Here is a 27,193-nt window from a genome sequence, read left to right on the forward strand (position 1 = left end):
CAATGAAGAATAAGTTGCTTACATTATGCTCTTTCTGAGGGAGACTATCAAGCCACAGATTCCTGATCTTTTGAATATTCCCTAGACGTCAGACTAGATCCGGAAACTTCTTAGCAGTACCTCTGCAATCTGGAAGGTGGTGCTGTGCTGCTCCTCACTGGCATCGTTCTATTCCGCATATGATGTGTGGAGCCTATAGTCACAACTTCCATGTGCAAATGTCCGTTGCTTTCAACACTGTCACCAGCCACAGATGCAGAACCCCAAAAATGAATTGGTAGGCAGATTCCTAGACTTGGGATCATATTAATGAATAGAGTCCAATCACAGAACTGAGAGGATATGAAGGTTGGTGAGGAATCTGTAGCTAGATAAGAGTCTCTACCAGAAAACACATTACCAAAGGTAAGTAACTTGTTCTTATAATAGATATTTCTAACCATAAATTCCTCACCTTTTGAATAGGCACCAAATCGATACCTACTCAGAGATGGGTCTGTCAATAGACTCAAATGAGAAAGTCGTGGAGGACTGAGCAGGGAAAATTCCGCTCTCGACGAACTTGACTGTCCAGGCAATAGTGCTTCGTGAACGTAGGAGGGAAGTTCACATAGCCAACTGGCAAATATCTATGACAGGGTCTTCGTGTGCCAATGCAGTGGTAACAGCTTTGGCCAAGGTAGCTTAAATTTTGCGGCACTAATGTAAATGCAGAGTACGATCCAGCTGGAGATGGTTTTCTTCTGCATTGCCTTTGTGGTTGGTTTGCTCCAGAGAACTCCACAAAGAGCAGATCGTCCACCCAGGGGTCTTTGGCAGAGAATAGTATTCCAGCAGGGAATGGTTAGATGAGGTATGGCATCACAATGTTCAGCAGGAAGGATATCCGAGTCCGCAGAACTAGTTTGTCTGGGTAGAAGGAATTGTATGGTGGATTGACACAAACAGCCTGAAGCTCACTCACACGTCGTGCCGAGGTGAGGGCGAGGTGGAAGGAGTAGTTTCTTACCTGTAGCTCCACTTCTGTAGTAGGGTAATCTCTGTTATAGTCATAATCTTATGAAAAGTCCCGCTCATGTGCGTGGACCCCGGAGCAATCGAAATAGTCTCTTAAGTTGTCTTCTTCTGCAGCCCTGCATAGACACTTAAGAGAAAATCAAAGACAAATAATGTAGCCTAAAACTACAAGGCTACATTAGCCAGCACTTCATCTCGAAGTGAAAAAGATAGCCAAATAATATTAAATTTCACACACTTTGTAAAGTTTCACACCTAGAGAAACCCCTTCACAAAAACCCTTTGTCATGATAGAGAGGAAGGGTTGGACAGACAAGCCCCATAGGCTGTCATTATGTGTCTGGAAAAGGGATACCGTGCCTTTAAGGAACTCTCCAGAGACCCTCGGTATCCCAGGATGCACAGCCAAAGGCCTTTTACTTTCAATTCTTTTTGAAGGTGTAAAAAGCTAGGCCTGTAGCATTCAGTACATTATCATTTCATCCACCGGGGAGGAGGGAGGGTGCTTTTGACTATAACAGAGATACCCCTACTACAGAACTGGAGTTACAGGGGATGTATAATCATAATCTTGTGAGTAGAATGGCAAGCCCATCCCCACAAACCAAACCAGCGAAGGAGGAAACAGACAAAAACCACTACTGTGCAAACAGATTCCTCAACGAAGCCTGCCCAACCTGAGCGTCTGCTCTGGCATCTGAGTCCAGGCAGCAGTGTTTGGCAAAGGTATGGACCGACTTCCAAGTGACAGCCTTTCAGATATCTGCAATGGGAACATTACGTGGCAAAGCCGCTGTAGCTGCTTTGCCCCTGGTGGAATGAGCCTTAGGCTTACCCCCTAAGGTCTTGTTAGCCTTTTGGTAACATAACTGTATACAAGACACTATTTATTTTATTTATTCGCTTGTATAGCACAGGAATTCGACCCCCAAAGGGGTATCTCCGCGCTTGTGGTCTTACCAGAGCTATAACCAAAATAAAGACAATCAGGGCAGGAAGAGAAATATCTATATGGTCAGGAACAAATGAGTCTTTAAGCATTTCCTAAAAGTGGCAAAATTGGGATTTTGCCTAAGGGTGAGGGGCAGGGAGTTCCAAAGGGTGGGGCCTCTATAAGAGAGAGCTCGGCCTCCCTGTCTTTCCTTTTTAATCCGTGGTACCTGGAGCAAAGATTGGGCCTGAGAGCGCAGAGAGCGACCTGGCTCATAAGGTCTAAATATTTCTGATAGGTACTTAGGGCCAATGCCAAACAGGCATTTATGAATTGTACAGCATATCTTGAATTTCACCCTCTGGCGAATAGGCAGCCAATGTAATTTGTTCAACAGAGGACGAGAGGGGGATCTAGATGGAACGTTCAAGATCAGTCTAGCAGCTGTATTTTGGGCTACCTGTAGCCTGCCAAGTTGCTCCTCATTGGCAGAGATAAGCAGCCCATTGCAGTAGTCTAGTCTACTGATTACCAGTGCCTGGACTAGGGTCTTCCTATGGCCATCCGCTAGATAGGGGAACACCCTTCTCAGGAGTCCAATGACCCTAAGACAAGATCCCGTTACCTGATTAACCTGATCTTTGAGTGTCAAAGATTGATCAAGTCGGACCCCCAAGTTTTTTACTATCTCTTTGGGACAAGGGGCAGAGCCTAGGTCGGGAGGCCACCACTCAGGTGACCAAAGGAGCGGGGCCTCTCCGAAGAGCATGACCTCCGTCTTGCCCACATTACATTGCAGGCAAATGGAGGTCATCCAATGGGATACAGCTCTCATTCCTGCAGCGAAGGAGTTTTTGACTGCTGGCGTCATTGTCTGAAAAGGGAACAGCAGCTGGGTGTCATCTGCGTATGATATCGGTGTGAACCCATATTCTCTCACAATTTCAGCCAAAGGGGCCACATACACATTGAACAATGTGGGGCTTAGGCATGAGCCCTGTGGAACCCCCTTGGTGAGCTCCCTAGAGATGGAAAAATGGGAGCCCAGTCGAACACTTTGTGAGCGGCCAGTAATGAAACTTTCTAGCCATGCCAGAGCAGTTCCGCCTATCCCTACCCTCTTCAGACGACTGACAAGAATGTCAAGTGACAACGTGTCAAAGGCTGCGGACAAATCCAACAGCACCAGAATCATGGATCCTCCTCTATCCTGTGCCATCCGGATGGTATCGGTCACGGAGAGGAGAGCTGATTCTGTGCTGTGATTAGGTCTGAACCCAGATTGAGAAGGGTCCAGACCGTCCGCTGCCTCGATGTATTTAGACACATGTGTATTGACATGTTTCTCAGTCATCTTACTCAGATGGGGCAAGAGGGAGATCGGGCGGAGGTTGTTCAAGTCTGACCACGGCAACGCCGCGTTTTTACGAATAGGGTTCACAATCGCCTTTTTCCAGACACTGGGCACTTGTCCTTCCTTAAGAGAGAGATTGATTAATGTTTGAAAACCTGGGGAGAGCAGGCTTCCCAGAGAGGCTATCATTTTAGCGGGCAGGAGGTCGGTTGGGGATCCTGATTTAATTTGACTATACAGAGCAGTGACCTCAGACAAACTAACCTCCGGGATCGTAGTAAATCTGCTGCTTTCATTCTTTGGTTTCCAAGAAGAAAAAGAGTCAACATTGCTCTTACAGTATGAAGATTGAGTTATTTTCTGATATATAGACTCAATTTTGTTCTGGAAAAATGCGGAAATATCATGGCATAAGATTTGTGTAAAATCATCAGGGCTTTCGCAAGCCACAGGTTTTACAAATGTTTGGAGAATTTTATAAAGTTCTCTGGAGGAGTTCCCTGCATCTGCTAGTTGTAAAGCAAGACTGTTTTTGCTAGCCAATTTTATATTTTTGTGATATTTAGCAAGGGCCTCCAAGTACAACTTTCTACTACTGGGTGTGTGCCTCTTTCTCCAGACTTTCTCCAACTTTCTACACCCCTGTTTCTCTACCCTCAATTCTTCTGAATACCATATCTCCTGCTTGCATTTGGGATACTGTTTGTGTAGTTTCAAAGGTGCAAGCGAGTCCACTGCCTCTGAAAGACCTTTATTAAACTTAATGAGACCTATTTCGACATTGTCGTTCTCAGAGATAGAGGGTTCTTTCCAAACCTTCTGAAGTCCTTCAAAGGTTATTTTCTGCCATTATCTACGCCATATTGCAGGGAGTGGGTTTTGGTGTGGCAAATGAAGGCCTAGTAGGGTACGGACAGCATTGTATTTTAGGTCAGTTAGTTAGAATAAGATCCAGAGTATGTCAACCCAAGTGCATAGGGCCACTATTCTGGATTTTCAGTCCTAATATCAATAGATCAGAAAGCAGGGAAATTGTGTCTGGGTGATTAGTTAGGTCAGTGTGAATATTAAAATCTCCAAGGAGAATAAAATCTTCTTTGGCTTTAAAATAAGGGGCTAATAGTTCCATAAGAGTGAGCGAAAAACCTGAACACGGTCCAGGGGGTCGATAGACCAATGCTCCCTTCCAATGTGTTTTGGAGGAGAAGCAGATCCTAAAAATCATGACCTCCATTTGAGCGCTACATCTTTGGTCGAGCAGGGAAACTTTCAAGCCTTCTTTATATACCACTGCAATACCCCCACCTCTTTTGGTAGGGCGATCTAAATTGAGAATCTTGTACCCAGCCGGAATCCCCAACATAATGGCAGGCACTGTGTGGGGTTTTAACCAGGTCTCCGTGAGAAAGCATATATCTGGCGTAGCTGTATTAATAAGATCCCATAGCTCCTGGGAATGCTTGGGCAGGGAGCGAATATTTAACAAGAAACTTCTTAGCCCAATTAACTCCGTTTGTATTGAGTTTTCTTCAATATTTCTACAAATAGAGCGGTTCTTGGAAGGTTTCAAACAATATAACTCTGCAGGGGCTGAGGTAGGAGCTATAGTGCAGTTGCCGATGACCGGATGAGTAAGGGATGCCTGGAAGCGACAGATGATACAAGAGACAGGGCCTTCAATGCACGGCCAAATGTCATGATTACATGCTACTGATAAAACTGGATTTAAACTTCGCAATACCTGTGCTGAATAAGAGATTATATTGCTACCTGCTAATCCTGGGATCCTAGATGTAGAGCCCATGGCCCCTGGTCCCGACTGGTCGCGGACGGGCGCAGACGGGCTTCTCTTCGGCTTGTCTTAGGCGCGTTCTTAGGCGCAACCGCTGCGCGCTATGAGCGAGGGCGTGGCTCAATAGCAATATGAGAATAACCACTAGAGCGCTAACCTCTGCTCTTAGCGGAAGTGCCTGGCTCTTACCTGTCCGCCCTCCGCTCTACGGCTCTAATTGCTCTAATCTAGAGATGGACTGTTTAGATGTGGCAAGACCAGTCCTGACCGAACCATAATTGACAAACAATTGGTCTGACCTAAGAATGTCCTTGGTCTTATCTAAGTAGAACTTCAACACCCTTCCAGGGAATGAAGAGACCACTCCGCCGGAGAGGAAGGATGTTGAAAAAACGTAGGTAAAGTTATCGTCTGATTGACATGAAAATCAGAAATCACTTTAGGCAGGAACTTAGGGTGAGTCCTCATGACAACCGTAGAAGCATGAAACACCGTATAAGCCTCTTGGCAACACAAGGCCTGGATCTCACTCAACCTGCAGGCCGATGTTATAGCCACAAGGAAGGCCGCCTTCCAGGAAAGATGCTGCAGAGAAGCCTTATGAATAGGTTCAAAAGGTTCCTTCATCAACCGAGACAGCACCACATTCAGTTCCCATGAAGGCGACGGACGCCTAACAGGGGGAAATACATTTTTCAATCCCTCCCAAAATTCTTTAATTACAGGAATCTGGTAGTAGGATGTTTGAGAAGGGCATTTCCTTTACGCAGTTAATGCTGCGAGGTGAACATTAATAGAATGGAAATTAAGGCCAGATTGAGTCAAATGCAAATGATATGGAAGGATGACATCTTCCTTGCAGGGGGTAGGATCAGCGTTCTTGGACCCACACCAGATGCAGAACCTTTTCCACTTGTAGGCTTAGGAAGTCCTGGTGGAAGGTCTCTTAGCCTCCTTGAGTATCTCCATGCAGTTGTCAGGCAAGTTCAAATGTCCAGTGTGTGCGATCTCGAGCCCCCCTGCTTGTTGAGGTAATACATTGTGGTCGGATTGTCCATCTGTACAAGCAAGGAGTTGGTCTGGAAGGACGGATGAAAGGTTTTCAGCGCCAAATGAACAGCTCTGAGTTCCAGAAAGTTGATGTGGTACGTGGATTCCGTCTGGGACCACTTTCTTTGGATCTGTAGATGGTCTGAATGCGCTCCCCAGCCGTGGAGAGAAGCATCAGTCACAATAGTCTGTATGGAGAATGTCCTTGTGGAATGGAACCCCATTGAGGAGATTCTCTGCAGAACACCACCATCTCAGGGACTGTTGAGCGTGTAGAGACAGGTGGATCCTGTTGTCCCAGCTCCCTCGTTTCTGGTCCCATTGATCCTCCAGACATTCCTGCAGCGGTCTCATGTGGAGGCGTGCATGTGGTGTGAGGAAGATGCAAGAGGCCATTGACCCCAGAAGAGAAGACACCGTCCTCACTGTCGTTGATGGAACGGACATGATAGCCTGAGCCTTCCGTAGGATCGATAAGCGTCGCTCCTCCGAAGGAGACACGCTTGCTCTGAGAGTATTGATGGAGGCTCCCAAGTACTGCAGGCACGGAACCGGAGTCGGGACGGACTTGGACACGTTGATATGCAAACCCAGCTGATTCAACAGAACAGCCGTCCTGTTGATTGGTGCCGACCAGGAAGCGCAGGAACTTCCTGTGTTTCCGTGTAATGGGCACATGGAAGTACGCATCCTGCAGATCTATTGCGCAAAGCCAGTCTCCTCGTTGCAGCCGAGGATAAATCTGGTGCAAGGACAGCATGCAAAATTTCTCCCTGCGAATCCATTTGTTTGCTTGTCGCAAATCCAGAATGGGCCTGAACTTGTTTTTTTCCTTTTTGCGTACCAGAAAGAACCTTGGTGGAATAGCTGGAGGAGGGCTGACAAACCGAAGACTGTATCCATTGCAAACAATATTGAGCACCCACTTGTCCTGAGTAATTTTTTTCCACTCTGCCAAGTAATTCTGTATGCTTCCCCCCACCGGAGCAGGTAACGGACGAGGGGGAAGTAACTCCTCAGAGCTTAGACCCGGCTGGGCCCTTATTCGCTGAGGAGGCCTGCTGTCCGCCTCTGCCCCTCTGACGTTTCTGGAAGGGTTGTCGCTGGTATTGCTGTTGTTGCTGCTGCTGTTGGCCAGCTTGGCGACCTTTCCCCCGCTGATATCTCTGGGAAGAGTAACGCCTCTGGAAGGGACGGAATGACTTTCGCTAGTCCTTTGGTTTCTCCAAACCTACAGCCTTCAGTGTTTCCACTTCCGCCTTCATGCGGGCCATCTCTTCGTCCACATGAGCCCCGAAGAGGGTACATCCCGAAAAAGGCAAGTTAGCAATCCGCTGTTGCGCCTCAGGCTTAAGAGAGGTAAGGCGCAACCAGGAATGTCTTCTCAAGTTTATGCCATAGCAATACCCATGTGCAGCTAGGAGTGAGGCATCCGCCGCTGAACTGATGACCTGATTGGAGACCATCATGCCTTCATTCAAGATCTTCTGGAAGTCTTCCCTCCTGTGCCTCGGGAGGAGCTCAATTAATTGCTGCAGAGACTCCCACAAGGAGCGGTTGCACCGACCCAAAAGCGCTGATGCACTAGCCGCTTTCATCGAAGTGGCAGCTGTACTGCAGACTTTTCTTCCTGCCGAATCCATGTGACGGCTCTCCTTGTCTGGCGGGACCATAGACGAAGGGGCAGTGGAATGCTGCTTCCTGGCCGCTGTCACAATGACAGAATCCGGCACATGATCTGCTCTCAAGAACGCGGGATCAGAATCCGGGGGCCAGTACTTCCTTTGAAGTCTAGATGTTGCCGACTTCACCGAGGCCGGCGTCAGAAACAGCTCCATGGCCGGATCTTCCAGTCCTGGCACCAAAGGTAGCAAAGGGCGAGAGAGGTGACTGCGCTGCAATGTTTCAAAAATCACAGAAGTGGAAGGGGTGGGCACAGTCAATGTGATCCCCAACTTCGCTGCCCCCCTCAGCAGCACATCCTGGAATGTCACAATGTCATTCACTGGTGACACTCTTGTCAGAGGAGTGTCCGACAAAGTGGGAGAATATCTCTCGTCACTGGACGAGTCCGTGTACCTGGACCGTGACCTTTCCCTCCGCCGACGATGACGTGATCTCGTCGAAGATCTACGCTCACTGCGAGAGCGATGCCTCCATCTGGATCTTGACCTTGGCATTCTGGGCCTTGCAGGAACCATCGGCCCAGGAGGCTGCGGAAACGGAATAGGTTGAGCCGGAACCAAAGGATTCGGTTGTGGAGGCCGAGCGGTGGTGGAGGAGGAGGAGGAGATAGAGGAGGAGGAGGAGGAGGCGGAGTTGGTGGAGGAGGAAGTTGCTGAAGAGGAGGAGGCGTAGGCATCCTGGGCCTTGAGTGCGAGTAGGTCTGGGAATAATCAGAGTCCGGTGACCTAAGAACTCTCCTCTTCTTATGAGCAGGCCTCGGGGAGGACGCTCTGGAGGCGGACCTCCCTGAGCGCGAGCGCCGCCGCGACTGGGGACTCGCCGATGAAGATGACGAGGAGACGCTAACCACAGATGCACTAGACACCGTTCTGGGCCTCGACTTCCTCTTCGACATCGACTTTTCCCTCCTCGACGTCGACCTCTTTGACGTCTCTCTTCTCAACGTCGTTCTTCCTGACATCGACAAACTCCCCGACGTTGATTGTCTTCACCTCGACGTCTATCTTTCTCTCCTCGACGTCGATCTTCGTGTCGACGTTGAAGGCGAACGGCGGTGTCGCCTCGACGGCGAGCGCCTGCCTCTTCGGGACTCATCACAACGTCGATGGTGTGTTGACGCCGGTGAAGTCCTCGACGTCTACCTCGTCCGAGGTCTCGACGTCCTACCCCTCGACGCCGAACGTCGACGTCGCTTTGACCCAGAGCCCTGGGTCGACGGGGAGCAGATGGTAGTCATACCTCTCGACGCCGACGTCGAAGCCATCGACGTCGACCGGGACCGGTGCCTTTTCTGAGCCTTTTCTTGACTGGAGAGCCCCCCAGAGGCCGATGCACGGGCAGAGGATGATGACAAGCGTCCCTCCATGCCCAGAAGTCCCACCTGGTTCCTGATGTCTTCTCTGCTCCAGGCCTTGGAGACAAATCTTCTCCCTGTCACGCAGGGTCCTCCTGGAGAAAGAGTGACAGATATCACAGGAGTCAGGGACATGGGTAGAAGGGAGACAGAGTATGCATACTCTGTGGGTGTCAGATTTTGCCTTCTTCCTACCACACTCAGGGCACCTGTCGAATAAAGCTGGCATTTCACCAAAAAAGTGGTGGCAAAACTGGTAAAAAAAGACAGCAACTGGAAGAGGAAGACCCAAGACGTCGGGTGAAACACTCAAAACACTGGAAAAGCTAAAAAAATTGAGGATATACCCAAAAAGGTAGATCTCAATGCTCCAGGGTCCTGCTAGGAGCCGGAAAAAAGAACTGAAAGTAAAAAGCCTTTGGCTGTGCATCCTGGGATACTGAGGGTCTCCGAAGAGTTCCTTAAAGGCACGGTATCCCTTTTCCAGACACATAATGACAGCTTATGGGGCTTGTCTGTCCAACCGTTCCTCTCTATCATGACAAAGGATTTTTGTGAAGGGGAGTTTCTCTAGGTGTGAAACTTTACAAAGTGTGCAAAATGTAATATTATTTGGCTATCTTTTTCACTTCGAGATGAAGTGCTGGCCAATGTAGCCTTGTAGTTTTAGGCTGCATTATTTGTCTTTGATTTTCTCTTAAGTGTCTATGCAGGACTGCAGAAGAAGACAAATTAAGAGACTATTTCGATTGCTCAGGGGTCCACGCACATGGGCGGGACTATTCACACGATTATGACTATACACAGAGATCCCCTACTACAGAACATAGTCTTCATAATAACGAACTGTAAAGAACAGCTGAGAAGTGGCTTGAACGGAGTGCACATCAGATATGTTAAGCTCAGATTAAGGTTCTAATGGGGTATTACAAGGGAGAAGGGGGGAACATGTTGCAGCCCTTTTAAAAATGGCACCAGACCTGGTGAGTTAAAAAATGAAGGCTGATCTGGTAACTGTAAGAAGGTTGAAAGGGCCAAAAGATAGCACATAGCAAAGCCTTGCCTGGCAAGAGACAGAACAAACAAAAGAATGTCAGATAAATTGACCTGGAGGGGTTCAATCAAGTGTGTACCGCACCAAACCACAAATTATTTCCAATCTACAGGTGTATACAGTTTTCAATGAGGGAAGTCCGGCTGCCAAGACGACATCAACCACCTCCAGAGGAAGGTTGAAGGAGTTCAGCTGTCACCACTAAATCTCCATGCATGAAGGTGAAGATTGATAAGGCCCGGCTGCAGAACTCTGACGCTGCGAAAGCAGGTCCTCCTGGTAGAGCTGCCTGATCAGACGGTTTTCAATGCCAAATGGATGGCCAACAGCTCTAATAGGTTTGTTGTGGAGCCAGGACTCTGCTGCAGACAAGAGGCCCTACCTCTCCCAGATGGCAGCCCCAATCCAGAAGTGATGCATTGAGGGAGGGAGATGGGTCTGCTGCTCACCTTATTACGATCAAGCAAAGACCTCTGCAGATCTTTCGTAGTCTCCTCCAAGATCTGGATTTGGTTGGATTTGTCCCCTTGACATTTGGCCCACCAGGACTTCAGTTCCCACTGCCGAGTCTGTATATGCCACCTGGTGTGCTCATTTAGCAGGATGCAGGAGGCCATCAGCCCCAGCATCCTCAGGAGTCAACCTTACTGAAATCCAGGACCAAGGCTGAAAGGTCAAGATCATAGCCAGAATGTCCTGGACACTCTTTGTCCATGAAACCGGATAGTGTCCAGAATGGCTCAGATGAAGGGGAGCGTTGGAGAAGGAGCCAAGTGTGACTTAGGCACATTGATAGTGAACCCCAAAGATGACAGGAGATTTGCCGTAGTCTGGAAGTGGTTGAATGCTTCCTAGGGACTAGCCTGCCTTAAACAGCCAATCATCGAGATAAGGGAAGACTGGCACCCCTGACCTCTGCAGGTTTGTTGCCATCAAAGCCATCCTTTCTGTGAACACCTGAGGGACACTGGAGAGACCAGAGAAGAGCACAGCGAACTGAAAATGCTATTGTGTCACCACGAACCGCAGGTAGCGCCAATGGGCTGGCAGGGCAGGCTAGACCTGGGCCAGGGTGAGCATTTTAAATTTCTTCTTCTGTAGGAAGGGCGATGACACACTCTCGACAACCCATTTGGACAAAAGGGCCAGCAGTACCTGCTGTAGAATGGAGAGATGGCCCTCTGTCAGTCGCTGGGCAGGGGAGAGTGGAGGGTACGGCTAGGAAAAAAGGAAAGAAATTGTGATGTATTTCCTGTGACAACCAGTAGGAACTACGTGGCTTAACCTACTTCAAAGAAAACTGGCAACTGAGGATGACCTGGAAAGGACCGGAGGCATCTTTTGCCCGGTGCCAGTTTAACTTTGAGGATCACATCTGTGATTATATTCGGGTGAAGTTATAAATGGAGATTATTTAATCCCGCATGCAACTTTATAAAGTATTTGGAGACATTGATTCTAGAATTATTACATTTGTAAGGACATCCCTGAGAGGTGTTACACCTCCAAGAATCCACCCTCAGGAGCTTGGCCTTATTTGGAACTATTTTCCTACGACTGAATCAAAATAGTTGTAGACATTTATCCTTGTGCCTGAAGAAGGTGGTTGCATCACTTTAATCACCAAAACGTGTCAATGCCGAGTCAGTGAAGCCTAAAATCGACTCAGTCTTGGTTGCACATCAGATTGGTTCAACCTGGGATTGTGTGGTACGATTAGTGCACTTTAAAGACAAATTATTGAATGTCTAAGATTTTTCTCCCTGTTTTCTATATTAACTTCTCAAGACATTGTTTTTAATATTTTAAATATTAGTGTGAGATCCTTTTTTTGGTGTAAATGGTGATATTTTCAATGTAATTTTATATTATTATGAATGTGCTCATTGTACTATTGACATACTGGTTTTAACACATTTTATTGAGGAATACATTCACATATTGTAATCTGGATTCCATGAGAAAGCCCTGGTGATATTGGTGTGAATTTGGAATGAATGTTGTATGAATTATGTTCCTTTGGTGTCAAGGGGGGCCCCTCTCTTGCTTTTTCGGAACCACCTGTCTGACATGATTGCTTGACCCCCTGGAAAGAATGAGTGAATTCTGCCATTTACAGGGTGGATATGCGCCCGTGCAAAGGCATATAAAAGAGGATTGGCAGGTGGAGCTGTAGGCTGGGCAGCTCCCTGATCTTGCCACAGGGGAACATTGGCACCTCGGCCTCTACTGCGAAACTGCTGGGTTACCTGTGAGGGGTGGACAGACTGGCATTAAGGGAAGCCTCGGCCAATGCTGCGGAAGGAGTGAGGGAACTGATGCGGTTGACGAGGTGGGGTGAAAAGGCACAGAGAGTGAGCAGTATCCCTGCTCTCTTCAAAACACCTAAGAGTTGAATAAACTTTGTCCCCTAACAGGTGCATCTCATCAAAGTGCATGTTCATGTTTATCAAGGAGAACTGGACATTGGTGGAGAATCTAGTTGCTCGCAACCACATTCAGCAGCAAATTGTAAGGCTGGTGTCTGTGGCCCTCCCGATGGAATTGGGGATGGGCAAGTCACAACAAATTGTGAACTTTGCTGCATTATGACCATCTTGAACCACCTGAGAGAACACAGGGCGAAGGTCTCCTGCATATCAGTGAGGACTTGTGCCACCGAATTCCAAAGGGCATGTGAGCAGTACCTGAGCAAACGCAGTCGTTAACAGAGACGAGGGCCAAGCTGGGTGAAGAAAAGACACATTTTCCGAATGTTTCCACTCACTTAGTTTCCCTGTCAGGTGGAGTGGTGGGAAATGTGTGGGGATTAGAGCAACTGGTAGAAGCCTGCACCGCTAGGCTTTCTGGTGAGGGATGATGCAAAAGAAAAGCTGAGTCACCTGGAGAAGGGTGATAGCATATAGTAATTTGTCGATTGACCAGTTGGCTGAAACACCTTACTGGGGGTCTAAACTCCCAATAAGGTATCCACCAGTGCTTCGTGAAAAGGAAGAAGGAGCTCCAAAGATGTCTACCCTGGTTGAAGGACTTAAGTCAAAACATTTGTCTTAACCTCCAAGGTGGGGAGCTGGAGGTCAAGAAAGATCACCAAATCACCATGGCATAGGAAGCGCATTCTACTGTGGCTGGCCCATGGCAGAAAATAGACCAGTCTCCGGGTAGGTATCTAGGCCACTGGCCTACTGTAAGTCCTTGTACCAGTTGTCATCCCGGTAGTACTGAGTAAACTCATCACCCGGGTCACAGTCATTATCAGAATTTGCTCCAGAAAGGGAATGGAGAGTGAGTTGTCAAAAAGGGAATACCCAGACTGCAGTCGGCCTTGTGGTAATTTAATTGGAGGAAGCGATGCTTCAGGTGGATTCGGGAGCAACGTTGTTGGAGGTTAGACTGATGTCGACTTGGCGTCAGAGAGAACAATCTCAGCCACTTACTCAGGTGGTGAAGCTGGCGTCAAAGGGCCTGGGCCAGCTTGGGTCGTGGTACCAAACAAGAGGTCGGTACAAGACCCAGAGGCAAGACAGACTCGAAGGGTCCCGCTGGAGCCGAGGGCAAACCCACTGGTGGTAGCACAAGTGAATGGCTTCTTAGCTCCTTGTGGGGTCCGAAGGTGCACCAGAAGGAGTCAGAAGGCATCCAAAGAACCGCAGCCTGGCTGCATGGAACCCTTTGATATGACGCTGCATGAATAAGAAGTACCGAAGCACACTAGAAAGTCAAGTGGTCACTGTAAATAGAAAGTAATAGAGTACTCCAGAATGCAAGTATATATTAGCGCATTCATTCTTTCCAGTGTTTTTCACAGTCCTTGTAGAACAGAGCGCAACATTCAAAACAGGCAGACGCCTACACGTGTTTCATCACATGATCTTGCATAAGGCTGGTTCAAGATGTTGATAATGTCAAATGCAATGTAACGTAAAAATTGAAGTGCGTCTCACTGCAATCTGTAGTATCATCCTATTGGGTCCAAGTCAAAAGGTGCCAAAAACCCAAACAATATCAAGTTCAATCAATAATTGCGTTTTCGGTGGTAATTAACAGAGTAGTGTGAAACGCAGTTCGGTATAGGGCTATACTGTATCTTCAGTGCGGCAAGAGAAGCACAAATGTGGATAATCTGTGTATAAGGAGGTCAGGCAACCTTGATAAGCCTGCAGCAATCCTGTCTGCTTACTAGAATCATTCCGAGATATGACGCAGCATTGCAGAAGGCCCGTCATTTCTGGAGTGGAACGACGTCAGTGCAGAGCCACACAGCACCACCTTCTGGCACACATTTGTACTTTTTTTTAAAACATATTTTTATTGACATTTTGTTATGCAGTTAGAGGCAAGCAGTACTATTGTGGCATTAAACAGTTACAGTCTCTCTGAAGCAGGGTATTACAGAAAATGGCATAACATTAAACTACTTCATGCCCTAAGTTTGTTTTTGGGGTGAGTCGTAGCCATCATATGTCGTACCAGGTATCAATGCACAGTACAATCATTACAGTATGATAGTGTCTTGACAACATCTCCCCGTTTTCATATGGCTTCGGCTCATATCTTATTGTGTCTGTCAATTAGGTTAGTTATGTCGGGGTATGTGGTGTCTATGCCAAATCAGAATAAGAATCATATTCACAAACATGTTATCAAACAAGGTAAGAAACCTTGGCAGTAAATGGCCTGTCCGGGCTCAGTAAAGTTCCATTCTTAGATAGAATGTTGTGCGTGTGGTTGGGTACCCGGGGGAGGGACAAGGGGAGCAGGTGGACCAATGCGGGCAGGGGAAGAACCAGGAAGAAACAAACAAATGAATAAATAAATAAAGGAGACAGGAAGACGGCAACTCTTCATGATCAGGATCGTGGGAGCTGTAGTGTTCTGCATTAAAGTGAGGGAGATTCACTTTCTCCCTCAGTGCCACTGGAGGAAGGCGGATGTTCCCAGGTGTGTAAAATGTCCTTCCATTGGTCCAGTATAAGGAGTTGGCGTATTCCTTTCAACTCCTCCCTACAGAGCACTCTTTCCTCCGCGCTAGCCCAGGAAGATATCTCCCTTTGCCAGATGTGTGTCTGCGGCCCAACGGCTGCCTTCCATGTAATTGCTACTCTTCTCCTAGCCAACACCAACGCCAAATCTATAAATCTATTGCCCGCTTTCCGCTTGTGGGGTCTAGGGAAAAGTCCAAGCAAGCAAACGTCTGCAGTGTGTCCAAGCGACCGTCCCAGTGTGACATTAAATTTGAAGAGGACTTCCTGCCAAATTGTGTGCGTGGCCCCACACCCCCAAGTCATGTGCAGGAAATCTGCATCCTCCAGAGCGCATCTCGAGCATCGCCTCAGTTTCCCCCCCAAAGGTGACAGAGATTATATGGGGAGTCAAGTAAGTCATATGCACGGAGTTAAATTGAGTGTATTTCAACCTCGTGCTCCGCGCTGTTTTCTTAGAGGATGCCAAGATCCAGCCCCACTCTGCATCCATGAGAGCCCTTCCTAAATTTCCGTCCCATTTTTCGTGCAACAACAATAGGGGAGTCAGAGAGGCCCCACGCAGCGACGAGTAGAACCATTTAATTTGGTGTTGTGCTGTACCCAGTAATTAGTGAGTGCAACACCCCATGTGTCCCTGGTTCCTCTATTCTAACCCCAGAGCTGTGCAAACGTGCGTCGCAGTGCCTCGTATGTTAGGAATTGGCCGATGGCAAATTGCAGCTCTCTGCTAACTTCGAGAAAGAGAGTTGGTGCTTCTCATGATAGCAATCCCCCACATTGTCAAGACCCACTGCCATCCAGGGTGCTAATTGTTACGCAGTAGTGACCTGTTGTGGGTCGCCGTGGGGCAGTCCCACCAATGGTAGCTCTGGTGAATATTTGGGAGTATCAGGTATTCTTCTAAGGCTACGCCGCCAGCACTGCAGGGCAGTAATTTGCATTACTGAGATGTAAGGAACCTTGGTTGCAGGCACCAGGAGCTTTGCCAGCAGCAGGTTGGGGCTCTGATCTGGTTCCATTAGGAAGGTCCAATCAGCGTGCGCCCCCTCCAGCCATTGGGCCAGCCATTGTAACTGGCCAGCGAGTTGGTACAGTTCGAAGTCAGGGGCGCCTAAGCCTCCGGCGTCTATAGGGCATCGTAATGTCTGGAGTGCCACTCTGTGTCAACCATCTCCCCACATGAGGTCTCTTACCAGGGAATCCAAGTTTTGGAATCAAGCCGTGGGCATCAGTAGTCATATTGGCGAAATAATATAGTAATCGAGGAAGCATCACCATTTTCACCAATGATATTCTGGCCATTATAGGGAGGCGCAATGTGCCCCAGAACTGCACGTTAGACCGAAGTGACCGCAGTACTCTGCCCAAGTTTCCCTCCTTCAAGTCTTCCAATGAGAGAGAGATTTGGATACCCAAATATTTAAACGTGTCTGTTGTCCAGTTAACAGCTGCGGGCATGTCAAGGGGGCGCGCCATCGGAGCCGCCAGTGGGAACAAGTACGTTTTGCCCATGTTGACTCGAAGACCCGACAGTATCCCAAACATATCCAAGCGCTGCAAGGCCGTTTCCACTCCCAGAGTAGCGTCGCATAAATAGACCAGTAGATCATCAGCGTAAAGTGAGATAGTATGTGCTCGACCTGCTATGGTCAGTCCCATGCCTTCTCCTCCTTTTCGAAAGAGCTCCGCCAATGGTTCAATGGCCAGCGCAAAGAGGAGTGGCGACAAGGGGCAACCCTGTCGGGTGTCTTGTGCAACCGGATATTGTGGGAAGATGGTTCTGCCTGTTTTTACCCTGGCTGTAGGTCGTGTATACAGTAGTCGCACCCACGCTATCCATTCCTCACCCATTTCTAGGTGCCTCATAACAGCAAGGAGGTAATCCCACCCCACTGTATCGAAGGAATTTTCTAAGTCAACCAAGAGAATTGGAGCCGATCGTAGGGTCTGCGCCTCCGGGTGATATAACGCAGTGTACAACCGGCACAAGTTACATGAGGTTTTGGGTGATGGGATAAACCTGTTCAGGTCTGGATGAATGAGATATTGCATGTGTGGGAGCAACCGGAGCGCCAGTACCTTGCGGAGTATCTTGAAGTAGGTGTTTAACATGGAAAGGGGCCTATAGTCTGTTACCTTAGCCTCCAGGGATGCAGTCTTGGGGATTAGGACCACCAGCGCATCCCACGTGGTGTCCGGCAATCAACCCATTTGGAGCGCCTCCGCATATAGGGTCACCAATCTTGGAGCCAGGTCACCCCCATATTTCTTATAACACTTGCCCGGGATACCATCAGGGCCTGATGTTTTCCCATTAGCCAGATCGGCAATGACTAACTGCACTTCCTCCAAGGTCACCGTCCCACCCATCTCCTTGCGTGCATCCGCATGTAAGCTGCGGAGGCCTAGTGGTGTCAAGAAAGAATCAACAGTAATATCAGGAGGCCCAGAGGTGGCTGCATAAAGGGCCTTGTAGTAGTCCCTAAACAAGGCATTGATTTCCCCTGGATCATACAGGGTTAATCCAGCAGTCGTCCGTACGCGCGTAATCGGGGCACCATGTGTCTCTGGCCGAATCAACCATGCCAGAAGACGGCCAAGCTTCTGCCCTCCTCCCCCTGGACCCTGTCCATAAACGTCCTATAGTCAAAGGACCGAAGTCGCTCTAAAATGTCTCAGTGTTGCGTGCGTATTTTCCAGAAAGCGCCGATGAGCCTGCGCCTCCTGTCCCTGGAGATTGTCAAGGTTCTGCAGCTCTCCCTCTGCGGCCAACAGCTCGCAGTGGAGTTCCCTGTGTATCCCTACACTACGCCCAATAATATTAAATAATAATAATAAAGGGGATTTATAAAGCGCCTGGTGACGCCATCTCGGCGTGTCCCTGCGCTACGGAGAGAGAAAGATACAGATAGCGGGCTAGCCAGGAGGATTAGTTATTATACAGGTGGGTCTTAAGGAGTTTCCTGAACTGCATTTCAGATCCTTCTAGCCTTAAGTTGACCGGGAGTTTGTTCCAGTTGCTGGCTGCCAGCCGTCTGAAGGAGCGTCCACCCATTTTTGCTTTTTTGACATGGGGAATTTTTAGTAGCCCTACTCCGACTGAGCGTAATGCTCTAGTAGGTTCATAGATCTGAACCAAGTCAGAGAGATAGGACGGTGCTTTATGCCAAACAATCCTGTGGCAGATTAGGAGTGCTTTATACAGCACTCTCTTTCTGACTGGAAGCCAGTGTAGCGACGCCAGGGCTGGAGTGGATGCTGCTCTTTTGGGGAGTCTCAACACTAACCGAGCAGCAGTATTCTGGAGAACTTGCATTCATCTTAGGTTTGTTTCCGTAGTGCCTAAGAGCAGCACATTGCCGTAGTCCATGCGGGATGTCACTAGGGCTTGGGCCATGGTTCGTCTGGCCCCCAGAGGGAGTAAATCCAATGTGCGGTTGAGGGTTTTCAATATCCCAAAACATTTTCCCATTAAGCGATTCAATGCAGTGACCCCGCACCACCACCTTAAATGCCTCCCATTCGATCAGAGCAGAAGATGCAGAGTTGTCGTTGGTAGTAAAATAATCACGGGAATGCAGGGCCTCCACAAACGGTTCATTGTCCAGGGATTTTGGGTCAAGGCGCCACATATGTATTGGGGTTCGTGTTCCGTGTGGCTGATATATCAGTAATAATGCGCTATGGTCAGACAGGGTCCGTCCTAGGTATTCCGTATGTTCAAGTGAACCACCAAGGGTCGGGGAGCACCAAAAAGCATCTGAGCATGTGTGGAGTTTGTATATAGTGGAATAGAAGGAGTACTCCCACATATTCCCATGTTGGATCCTCCAAATACCTTGCAACCCCCAGTAGGTCATCCAGTCTCGGAGCCCGGCCACGACTCGGCGAGTCTGGTCCCCGGGCAGGAGAGGATGGGAACGATCAAGTTCCACATCCAGCCCCCCATTGAAGTCCCCCCTATTAATACTGAGTTCACGATCATGTCCGCCACTCGATGGAAAGTGCAGACATATAGGCCATCTGGTCCTGGTTAGGGGCATACACACAGCCCAACGTGATCTCTCGCCCCCACAATCTCCCCAAAAGGAAGACATATCTGCCCTCCTTGTCAATAACGGACTTTATTCATTCAAAGGGCACCCCAGCTATAATCCAGATTAATGCCCCACGAGCATATGCTGAAAAGGACGCAGCGTATACCAGCCCCCTACATCGCCTGGACAATCTGTCTGCTTCTGGTTGGAGTAAGTGAGTCTCCTGCAGGAGGGCTATCTGTACTCCCCCCCCCCCCCCCTCCTAAGATAGTTGTGTATGTTATGGCGTTTGGTGATGAAGCCCATCCCTTCAACGTTCCACGTGAGTAATTTTAACCTCCAATAGCGTGTTGCCATTATCAGCAAAATAGTCTACCTCCCCACCACCCCGAGCCCCCCAACCCTCCCAATGCAGCAAACATTTCAATAGCTACACCGCAGTCTAGACAGGACTTATATAAGGGTAAAACAAAATCAAAGCAAGAAAGAAAAAGATCCCAACATGTACCAAATCCCCAGTACCCAGAGTAGTGTGGCAACCGTTACCTACTCAAACCCTCCATACAATTGTGGTTTACAAACAAGGACCAAACCAACAATGGCGAGGTCCTACAGGGGGTTGTGGCTTATTCTAATGGCTTGCATCCTTCGGTATGGTATCCAGAGCCATGTCAGGGACCGACCCCTAGATAAATTGAGTCTAAACCATTTTACCTCAGTGTTCAAGTGTGGCTCCGCTGGTCCCAGCGGACCCACTTGCGCGATCAAGTACTGTGGCATTACAGTCATTGCTACATGATGTCATGCGCCGTCTCGTTTGTCGTCTTCTGGTGTGCTTTCCGGTACATCGGTTTTTGCGAGGTGGACACCCGGGGGCCCCAGTTTTATACTCCTCCAGCCACTCCCAGGTGGCCGCAGGGTCTTCGCAGAAGTACATCTTATCATTCTCTATGATGCGCAGTCGAGCTGGGAAGATAAGGGAATACTGGAGACCTTCTGCTCTCAGCTCTTTCTTAATTGCAAGGAAGGAGGCACAATGTCGCTGCACCTAGAGCGTATAGTCTGGAAATATGGAGACCTTGCTATTACTTACAGCAAACGGGCCATTTGAACGAGCTCTCTGTAGAAGTATATCTCTATCCCGGTAGTGCAGGAGGCGAGCTACTACTGGCCTAGGGGGGCCACACGGTGGCTGGGGTCGCGCCGGGACGCGGTGTGCTCTCTCTAGGGTATAAAATGGTATCAGTCCTTCTGGAACAACCACTGTACGGAGCCATGGTTCTAAGTAGGATATCATGTCACCATTTTCAATCCCCTCCGGCAGGCCAAGAATGTAAATATTATTTCTCCTGTTGCGCCTTTCGCTATCTTCTGCTCTGCGCTCCAATTGCGCTCCAGCATTTTTACCCTGTCATTTAGGTCTGCTATTTGTTTAAGGGTCTCCTGGTGCGCCGGGGTCAGCTCTTCCAGGGAGGTCTCCACCACTTTTACTCTGTCACTGAGTTTCTGATGCTCAGCACGCAGCAGCCCCAACCCCAAAGACACTGTGCTTATGTCCTGGTGGAGAGTCTCCTTTGTGTCCGATGGCCAGTTGTTGTTGTATGGGGTCTGCAGGGGGCGAATCCTCAGTTGCAACCTGGGCCGGCTCCCGTTAATCTCCCTCCCGCTCTGGGGCAGCCTCCTGCAGCTTTGCTCTGGTTTTACCCATGGCGGTCACTTCGAGCCCTAGCGCTTCAGTGCAGCCCCAGGGACTCTCCCCACCACCAACATCCACTGAAGAAGCGGGCAGGGTACCAGCACAAGCCTCCACAAGGTTCAGCGCCTCTCACCTCCCAGGGTCCACCACCATTGTAGGGAAGCCTCCCTGAAGTCACAGCTAGGACCAGCTGTGTGTCACACCCGCAAACAGATCTGGCGTGGGGAGGAAATGGAGCCTTCTCAGAGCAGATTCACAAAAATCGTTGAAAGTCTGGAGCCAAGCGTTCACCCCGCCACCAGGGCCACCGAGTCATCGCCGGAGTGTCACATCACCGCCACACTCCACTGCCACTTCGCAGGTAATTGGCCGCCCGGGATATGGCAGGAGCGCAGAGCAGGTCACAGAGGTCCTAGCTATGGTCGCTCTTCGTTGTTCACCTCAGGCTCCTTCTCCTACTAGGTAACTCTTGTACCCGGGCCCAACTTCCGGGGTCAGGGCGAGAGGGCCAGTAGCAATTGTATACAGGAAACCAGACGGATTCTCCAGAGTCTGGGTTCAGGCCCCCGCTGTCCCCTCACCCCCTCAGCGCAATTTTAGGCCAGCCAGGACTCAGCAACACCAGGTTACATGTGCGCAGGCCGTTGCACACGTCCGTGCATTGCAGTTGTCTAGATTGGAACAGGCACGGCGGTAGGCAGCGTTCCGCTCGTGGTTGTCTCGTGGTTGTCTGTACGAGGGTGGGGAAGGGAGCACTCACGTTGCCTCAGGCAAGTCGGTTGTCAGACCCGGTCCTCGCACTACATAAGCACTGCCCTCAGGGAGAAGGGAGCTCCCGGATCGCTCCCGATGGAGCCTCGGTGCAGGCGAGAGCTCCCGGCGTCACAGCAGGTCCGCCCTGTCCCAAAGGAGCCGCCACCGGGTCACCTCAGGCGGGAAACAGCCACTACAACGCGGCCGTTTCCACGAATGCACTAAGCACGCATGCTTTACAATGCATGCGTGGTTACCACTATAACCTTTACCACGCATTCCTTTACTGCGAAATATGTAGTAAAGGAATGTGAGTTAAAGGTCCAATAAAAAAGAGGGGGCTTGGGAGGGCTGGGGGATCTCCCCCCCAAAAAAACAAAAAAACGAGCGGAATAAAAAAAAAAGAAGAAAACTTACATAAAAACGCTCTTCAGTGCCTCTGTCGATCAAGGAAAGAGCCTCCCCAACGTCGTAGCGTGTCCGTCATTATAGAAGTCCTTTTTTTATTTTGCTAGACGTGTTTTGACACTTGTTTCCGTGGTTGGTGGAAGTAAGGGCTGCTGGTGAAAGGCGTGCAGGTGTCAGGTAAGAAAACAAATCCTTATTCTTAAAAATGACCCTGACTTAAAAGTATGAAGTGTTTCTCTCCCTTCCTTCTGTAAACTGACCCTCTCCTTGCCAGCCTCTCCATGCCTCATTTTACTGGATATAGCCTACTCTGTCAGTGAAAGTGACAAAAGAGAAACGCTAATAATAATCTACACATATTTTTTTAGCCTATCACTATCATCATGTACAATGGAATGACATATGTGCCTAAGGGACGTAAGATGATTTGTAACGTTTTTTTTTTTCCGTAGTACAATCGTGCGTTCTGAAATGCTGCGTGGTAAAGCCACTTTCGAAGTAAAATTCACGTGGTAATGCCATGCGTGGTACTTGTTAGCGTTGTATAATCATATAACCACCTCAGGCAAACAGGAGCCCTGCGGCAGTCGTCTGTTGCCTCCGTAGCATAGACACAGCACAGGCGTCGCTCCCTCGGGTACACAGTCCAGTGCCAGCTCGGCCCTCAAGGCCGCCAATCTCCGGCCGCTCTGCGTTGTGATGCCAGCACTAGTCAGCGGCAATTATTGCAGGGTCACACCAAGATCGGCGGGCTCCAGGCGGCAATCGGTCTCCCTTAGAAGAGTGCATGGCAGTGGTAGCAGTCTGTTTCCGCCAATAATTGGAAGGTCGTGCAGAGCCTCTCGATCACGCGTCCGCCATGGTTGGCTGCTAAGCCACGCCCCTCCCCCGCACACATTGGTACTTATAAAAAGTATCTGCAGCCTTTACAATAACATTACTATACCAGGTTACATATCAAGTTTTTGGGGGTTTTCTTTACAGTTCTATATTTTGTGTCATAATTGCTTCTATTCAAAATAAAAGTAACAAGTAATTTGAGAATTACAGAAATTTAATTTTAATAAGCATATCTAGAATGTCTAATACTTTCAATAAAATAGTGAAACACAGATAGGACCTACTTAAAACGGTTCTAGTTTACACAATATTTTCTTAGAAAAGTGTGAAAAGACAGCGGTTGACAACCTCATGCTGATTTCAAAATGAGTTTTCCTACCAGCCTGACAATTCCCCTAACTCTTTAGCTCAATGGCACACATAAAACCTAGTGATGGTTCTGTCTGTGACTGAAAACACTGATTATAATATACTTGCACTAAAGTTAAACTGGAATAAAGGGTTCTGGTTTAAATTGGTTCTTAGAAAAGTACGCTTGCTAAATGAAAACATCTGAAAACCTAATAAATTTAAATGCAATGATTTGAAATCAAATGTCGTCTATCTACTTGGCACTTTGATTTATGACGTGGTCCTTCTGTTTTCTAATTAACTTAATGTAGCCAACCTCTGATGACCTGCTGAGGATGATTAAAGGATCAAAAGCAGGTAAAATCACAGCAGCAAAAGCTGCCAGAGCTGTTAACCTCGCTCCGACACTTATACTAGGGTCTGACCTAGACTTCCTTTCCCCCCTTGTTAAAATTCAATTTGGATTGGTTAATGACAGGTGCTGAACATGTGCTAGGACACGGATAAAGTTAATATCGTTGCAATGTAGCTACCATGGAGCAAGGATAGTAAAATGTGCATGCCCTTTCATTCTGAAAGCACAGTTGAGGTGTCGCAACCCATTTTTTAAATGAAGTGCTTCTTGTAACTGCCCAACGTAACTAGTAGAAAGAAAGAAATAACACAGTTTGAAGTGTGACAGGAACTGTCTCTTTCCTTTACGCATAATAAAAACTAAGCTAGGCCTGGGTTAAAAGAGAACAGAATTCCATTTCTTCTCTAGCACCCACCTCTTTACCCACACACCTAGCTCATAAACAGTAATTGCCTTTATGAAAAACTTAAGGATCTTCAGTTTCCTAAGAAATATGTTTGTTGAGAAATATATACATGCACACACTGTAATAGATACTCTATATTTAATGTCCATGCATGAGAATGTTTAAACTGTATTGAAGGTTAGAAAACATGAACACTCAAATATAAATGAAGTAGAGCTAAATCACAAAATTAACAGAGGCTTGCCATTTGGCTAAATGCATTTTTTTTAATTTCTCCGTATCCCCGTGTGTTCTTCTTTAAACTGTACATGTTTGCAGAAGGTATATCGGAGGCGGGATGACAACGACCTGGGGCGAGCCCACCTTCAATAGCCAGTTGTCAATGTAAGTGAAGACTGGAATCCCTGACCTCTGCAGATGAACAGCAACAACCGTCATCACTTTAGTGAACATTCGAGGGGCGTTGGTGAAGCCACAGGGGAGCACAGCGCACTGGAAGTGCTCAAGGCCTACCATGAATCGCAGGTAAGATCTGACAGCTGGCAGGACGGGTATATAGAAATATGCATCTTGCAATGCCAACGTTCCAGGTCTCCAGGGTCCACAGCAGACGGGATCTAAGCTAAAGTGAGTATTTTTCATTTCTCGTTTCTCCTTTTCAGAAAGTATTTAAGAGGGTACAGTTCTATTATAGGGCAGAGCCCTCCACCCTTCTTCAGCACCAGAATGTAGCAGGAATAACAACTACGACCTACTTCAGATGTTGGCACCCTCTTGATGGTTTCCATGTCCAAAAGAGCCTGCATTTGGAGGCTCCAGCTGCTGGGGCGCAGGGGGCGGATTGGACAGATCTCTGGCCATGGGATCCCACAAGGCTTGTGGAGTCACGTCCGTGGCCACGATAGGAGCCGCCTTCTGGCAGTGGAGGCTGGGTAGAAATGGTCACAGTTGGTAGCCCCTACCATAGCCACAGAAGGAGACGAAGGAACCATGGGGCTCACTTAGGGTATGGCCATGGAGAGCCCCAACCACTGGGCGGTGGCCCTACTGTACTTAAAGTGCTCGAATGCTGAATGTGCCTTTTCGCCAAAAAGGTCAGTGCCATCAAAGGGCGTGCCAATAAGGGATGTCTTGACAATTCACAGGAAGCCAGTAGACCTCAGCCAGGCGTGGCGATAAAAAAAAACCAACAAAGCAATCTGTCTTGTCCAGTCTGCAGCGAATTGTGAACTTTACAGCATCTCTGCCATCAGCAAAAGCCTGGGAGAGGATGGCTAAGGCTACCGGCAAGGCCTTCGGCACTACTTGGGCAATTGAGTCCCATACTGTGTGGGAATACATACCCACAAAGCATGCTGTGTTCACTGACCTCAGAGCAAAGCAGGAGGAGGAAGTGAAAAATCTTTCACCAACAATGTCCATCCTCTTGGATTCCCTATCTGGTGGTGTGGTTGGGAACGTGCCACAGTTAACTTAAGACATGGAGAACTGCAATACCAGGCTCTCTGGGGTGGTGTGCAGGGTAAGGAATGCTTCTTCCCCAGGAACGGGTGATGACGGCGAGCTGTCATCCTGTGCACCAACACGCCTCTGCAGGGCTTGGCCCAGGTCCCAAGCAGGTCAACAGTGAGGGCTTCATTCAAGGGGAAAAAAGGTTCCTTGGGGGCTACCCCAGGTTGAAGCACCTGTGTTAAGACATTGGGTCTTAACTACCATAAAGGGCAGCATAAGGTCCATGGACTCCACCACGATCTGCACCACCATGGCAAATGAAATCCCGTTCTCCGTAGCCATACTAGGTGGAGAGACCAGGCCAGTGTCTGGTGAGGTGTCCAGACCACTGGAATCACCCATTTCCTCACACCACTTATAATCGGCCAGGGGCTCCTCAATGGGGGCCAGGATAACCAAAAGGATCCTCAGATACGCCCTAATCATTTTCTCTAAATGGCATGTCAAAAAAGGGAGACACTGTTTCCGACCCAGAGCCGGAGTCAATGTCAGACGACGCCGGTCCGGCTCCATAACGCATTCAAGGTCACATATTTGGATGAGTGCAGATGTGGAAGTTACATTAGGGAATGCATGGAAATTGCATTAGAGACTGCAGGTCTGCTACTGTTCAATAAAACAGCTTTGAGGTGATTTGTTTCTCTGAGGTGAGACAAGATGCTTCTTTTAAGTTTGCTTTGGCAGAATGATTTTTGTGTTTCAGACATATAACTTTGGAGAATGGGCCACTTTTAATTGAGCTTAGTTTAAGACTACGGGACTTGTTATCAATTAATATTTCAGGATTGGTCATCAGGGCTTGGTGTTTGTGTTATTTGAGGCTTGTTTCGAAAAAGCTGGGGCATAGGATCCTTGAGGTGTTGTTACATTAATCTTGCAGGCTAACCTGATGAGACACTCTGTTTAGGAGGGTAGCCTTAACTAATCACCAAAGAAGACATGTAAGCTATTGATCCTAGGAGGCAGGTTTAGCAGGGGCATTAGCAATATGGTGCCATGAAGGACCACTAATTAGAGAGAGAGAAACATTTGACTGGCAGCGTAGTGAGTGAGTTTAGGTGCAAAACTGTGCAGGTGAACAAAACATGTATTTGCAAAAGTTGGCACAGCTGCAACAACTGTATATTACTATGTCAAACAATGCCCTAGATGCAAACTCATATTTTGATATTGGTGTTATCACACATTTTCTTTTAAAAATGACTGTTACCATTAGGTTGTAAAAGATAACAGTCACCTTAGCCACATCAATATACTTCATTAAATTACAAACCTGGTAAGCTCGATTTATTTGGCTGGCTGCCCAGGCTGCATACTTAACGTTGTCTTTTTTCATCTTTGCACTTGCTTTGGGATTTGAAGCAATATGACTTGCAGACTAGAACACAAATGAACTAAAAATTAAAATTGAACAGCAAAAATACACAATACATAGTACAACTTATGAATTCCTCCAATTTATAAGAGGCCTAGGTTAAACAGTCCATGCACTTCCCGCAGCTACAAAGAATGTAAACGGTTCCCCACTCTGGTCCTAAGGAAGTTCTCTTGCAAAGGCTGTCCTGATTGAGCACAAAGCTGGTTGGAACAAAGTACTACAAAAATGTATCTC

At 48.2% G+C, this 27,193-nt stretch overlaps 1 protein-coding gene across 1 annotated transcript in view; it reads right to left on the minus strand.

Annotated features, from left to right (window-relative positions):
• EMC2 (ER membrane protein complex subunit 2) overlaps positions 1-27,193 on the minus strand; it is a 188,750-nt gene that overhangs the window by 18,724 nt on the left and 142,833 nt on the right. Inside the window, exon 10 of the mRNA XM_078686879.1 lies at positions 26,855-26,959. Coding sequence (XP_078543005.1) covers positions 26,855-26,959 — 105 coding nt within the window. The remainder of the gene's footprint in view (positions 1-26,854; positions 26,960-27,193) is intronic.

Source organism: Lissotriton helveticus, chromosome 4_1, assembly GCF_964261635.1.
Source record: "Lissotriton helveticus chromosome 4_1, aLisHel1.1, whole genome shotgun sequence".
NCBI classification, from domain to species: Eukaryota; Metazoa; Chordata; class Amphibia; order Caudata; family Salamandridae; genus Lissotriton; species Lissotriton helveticus.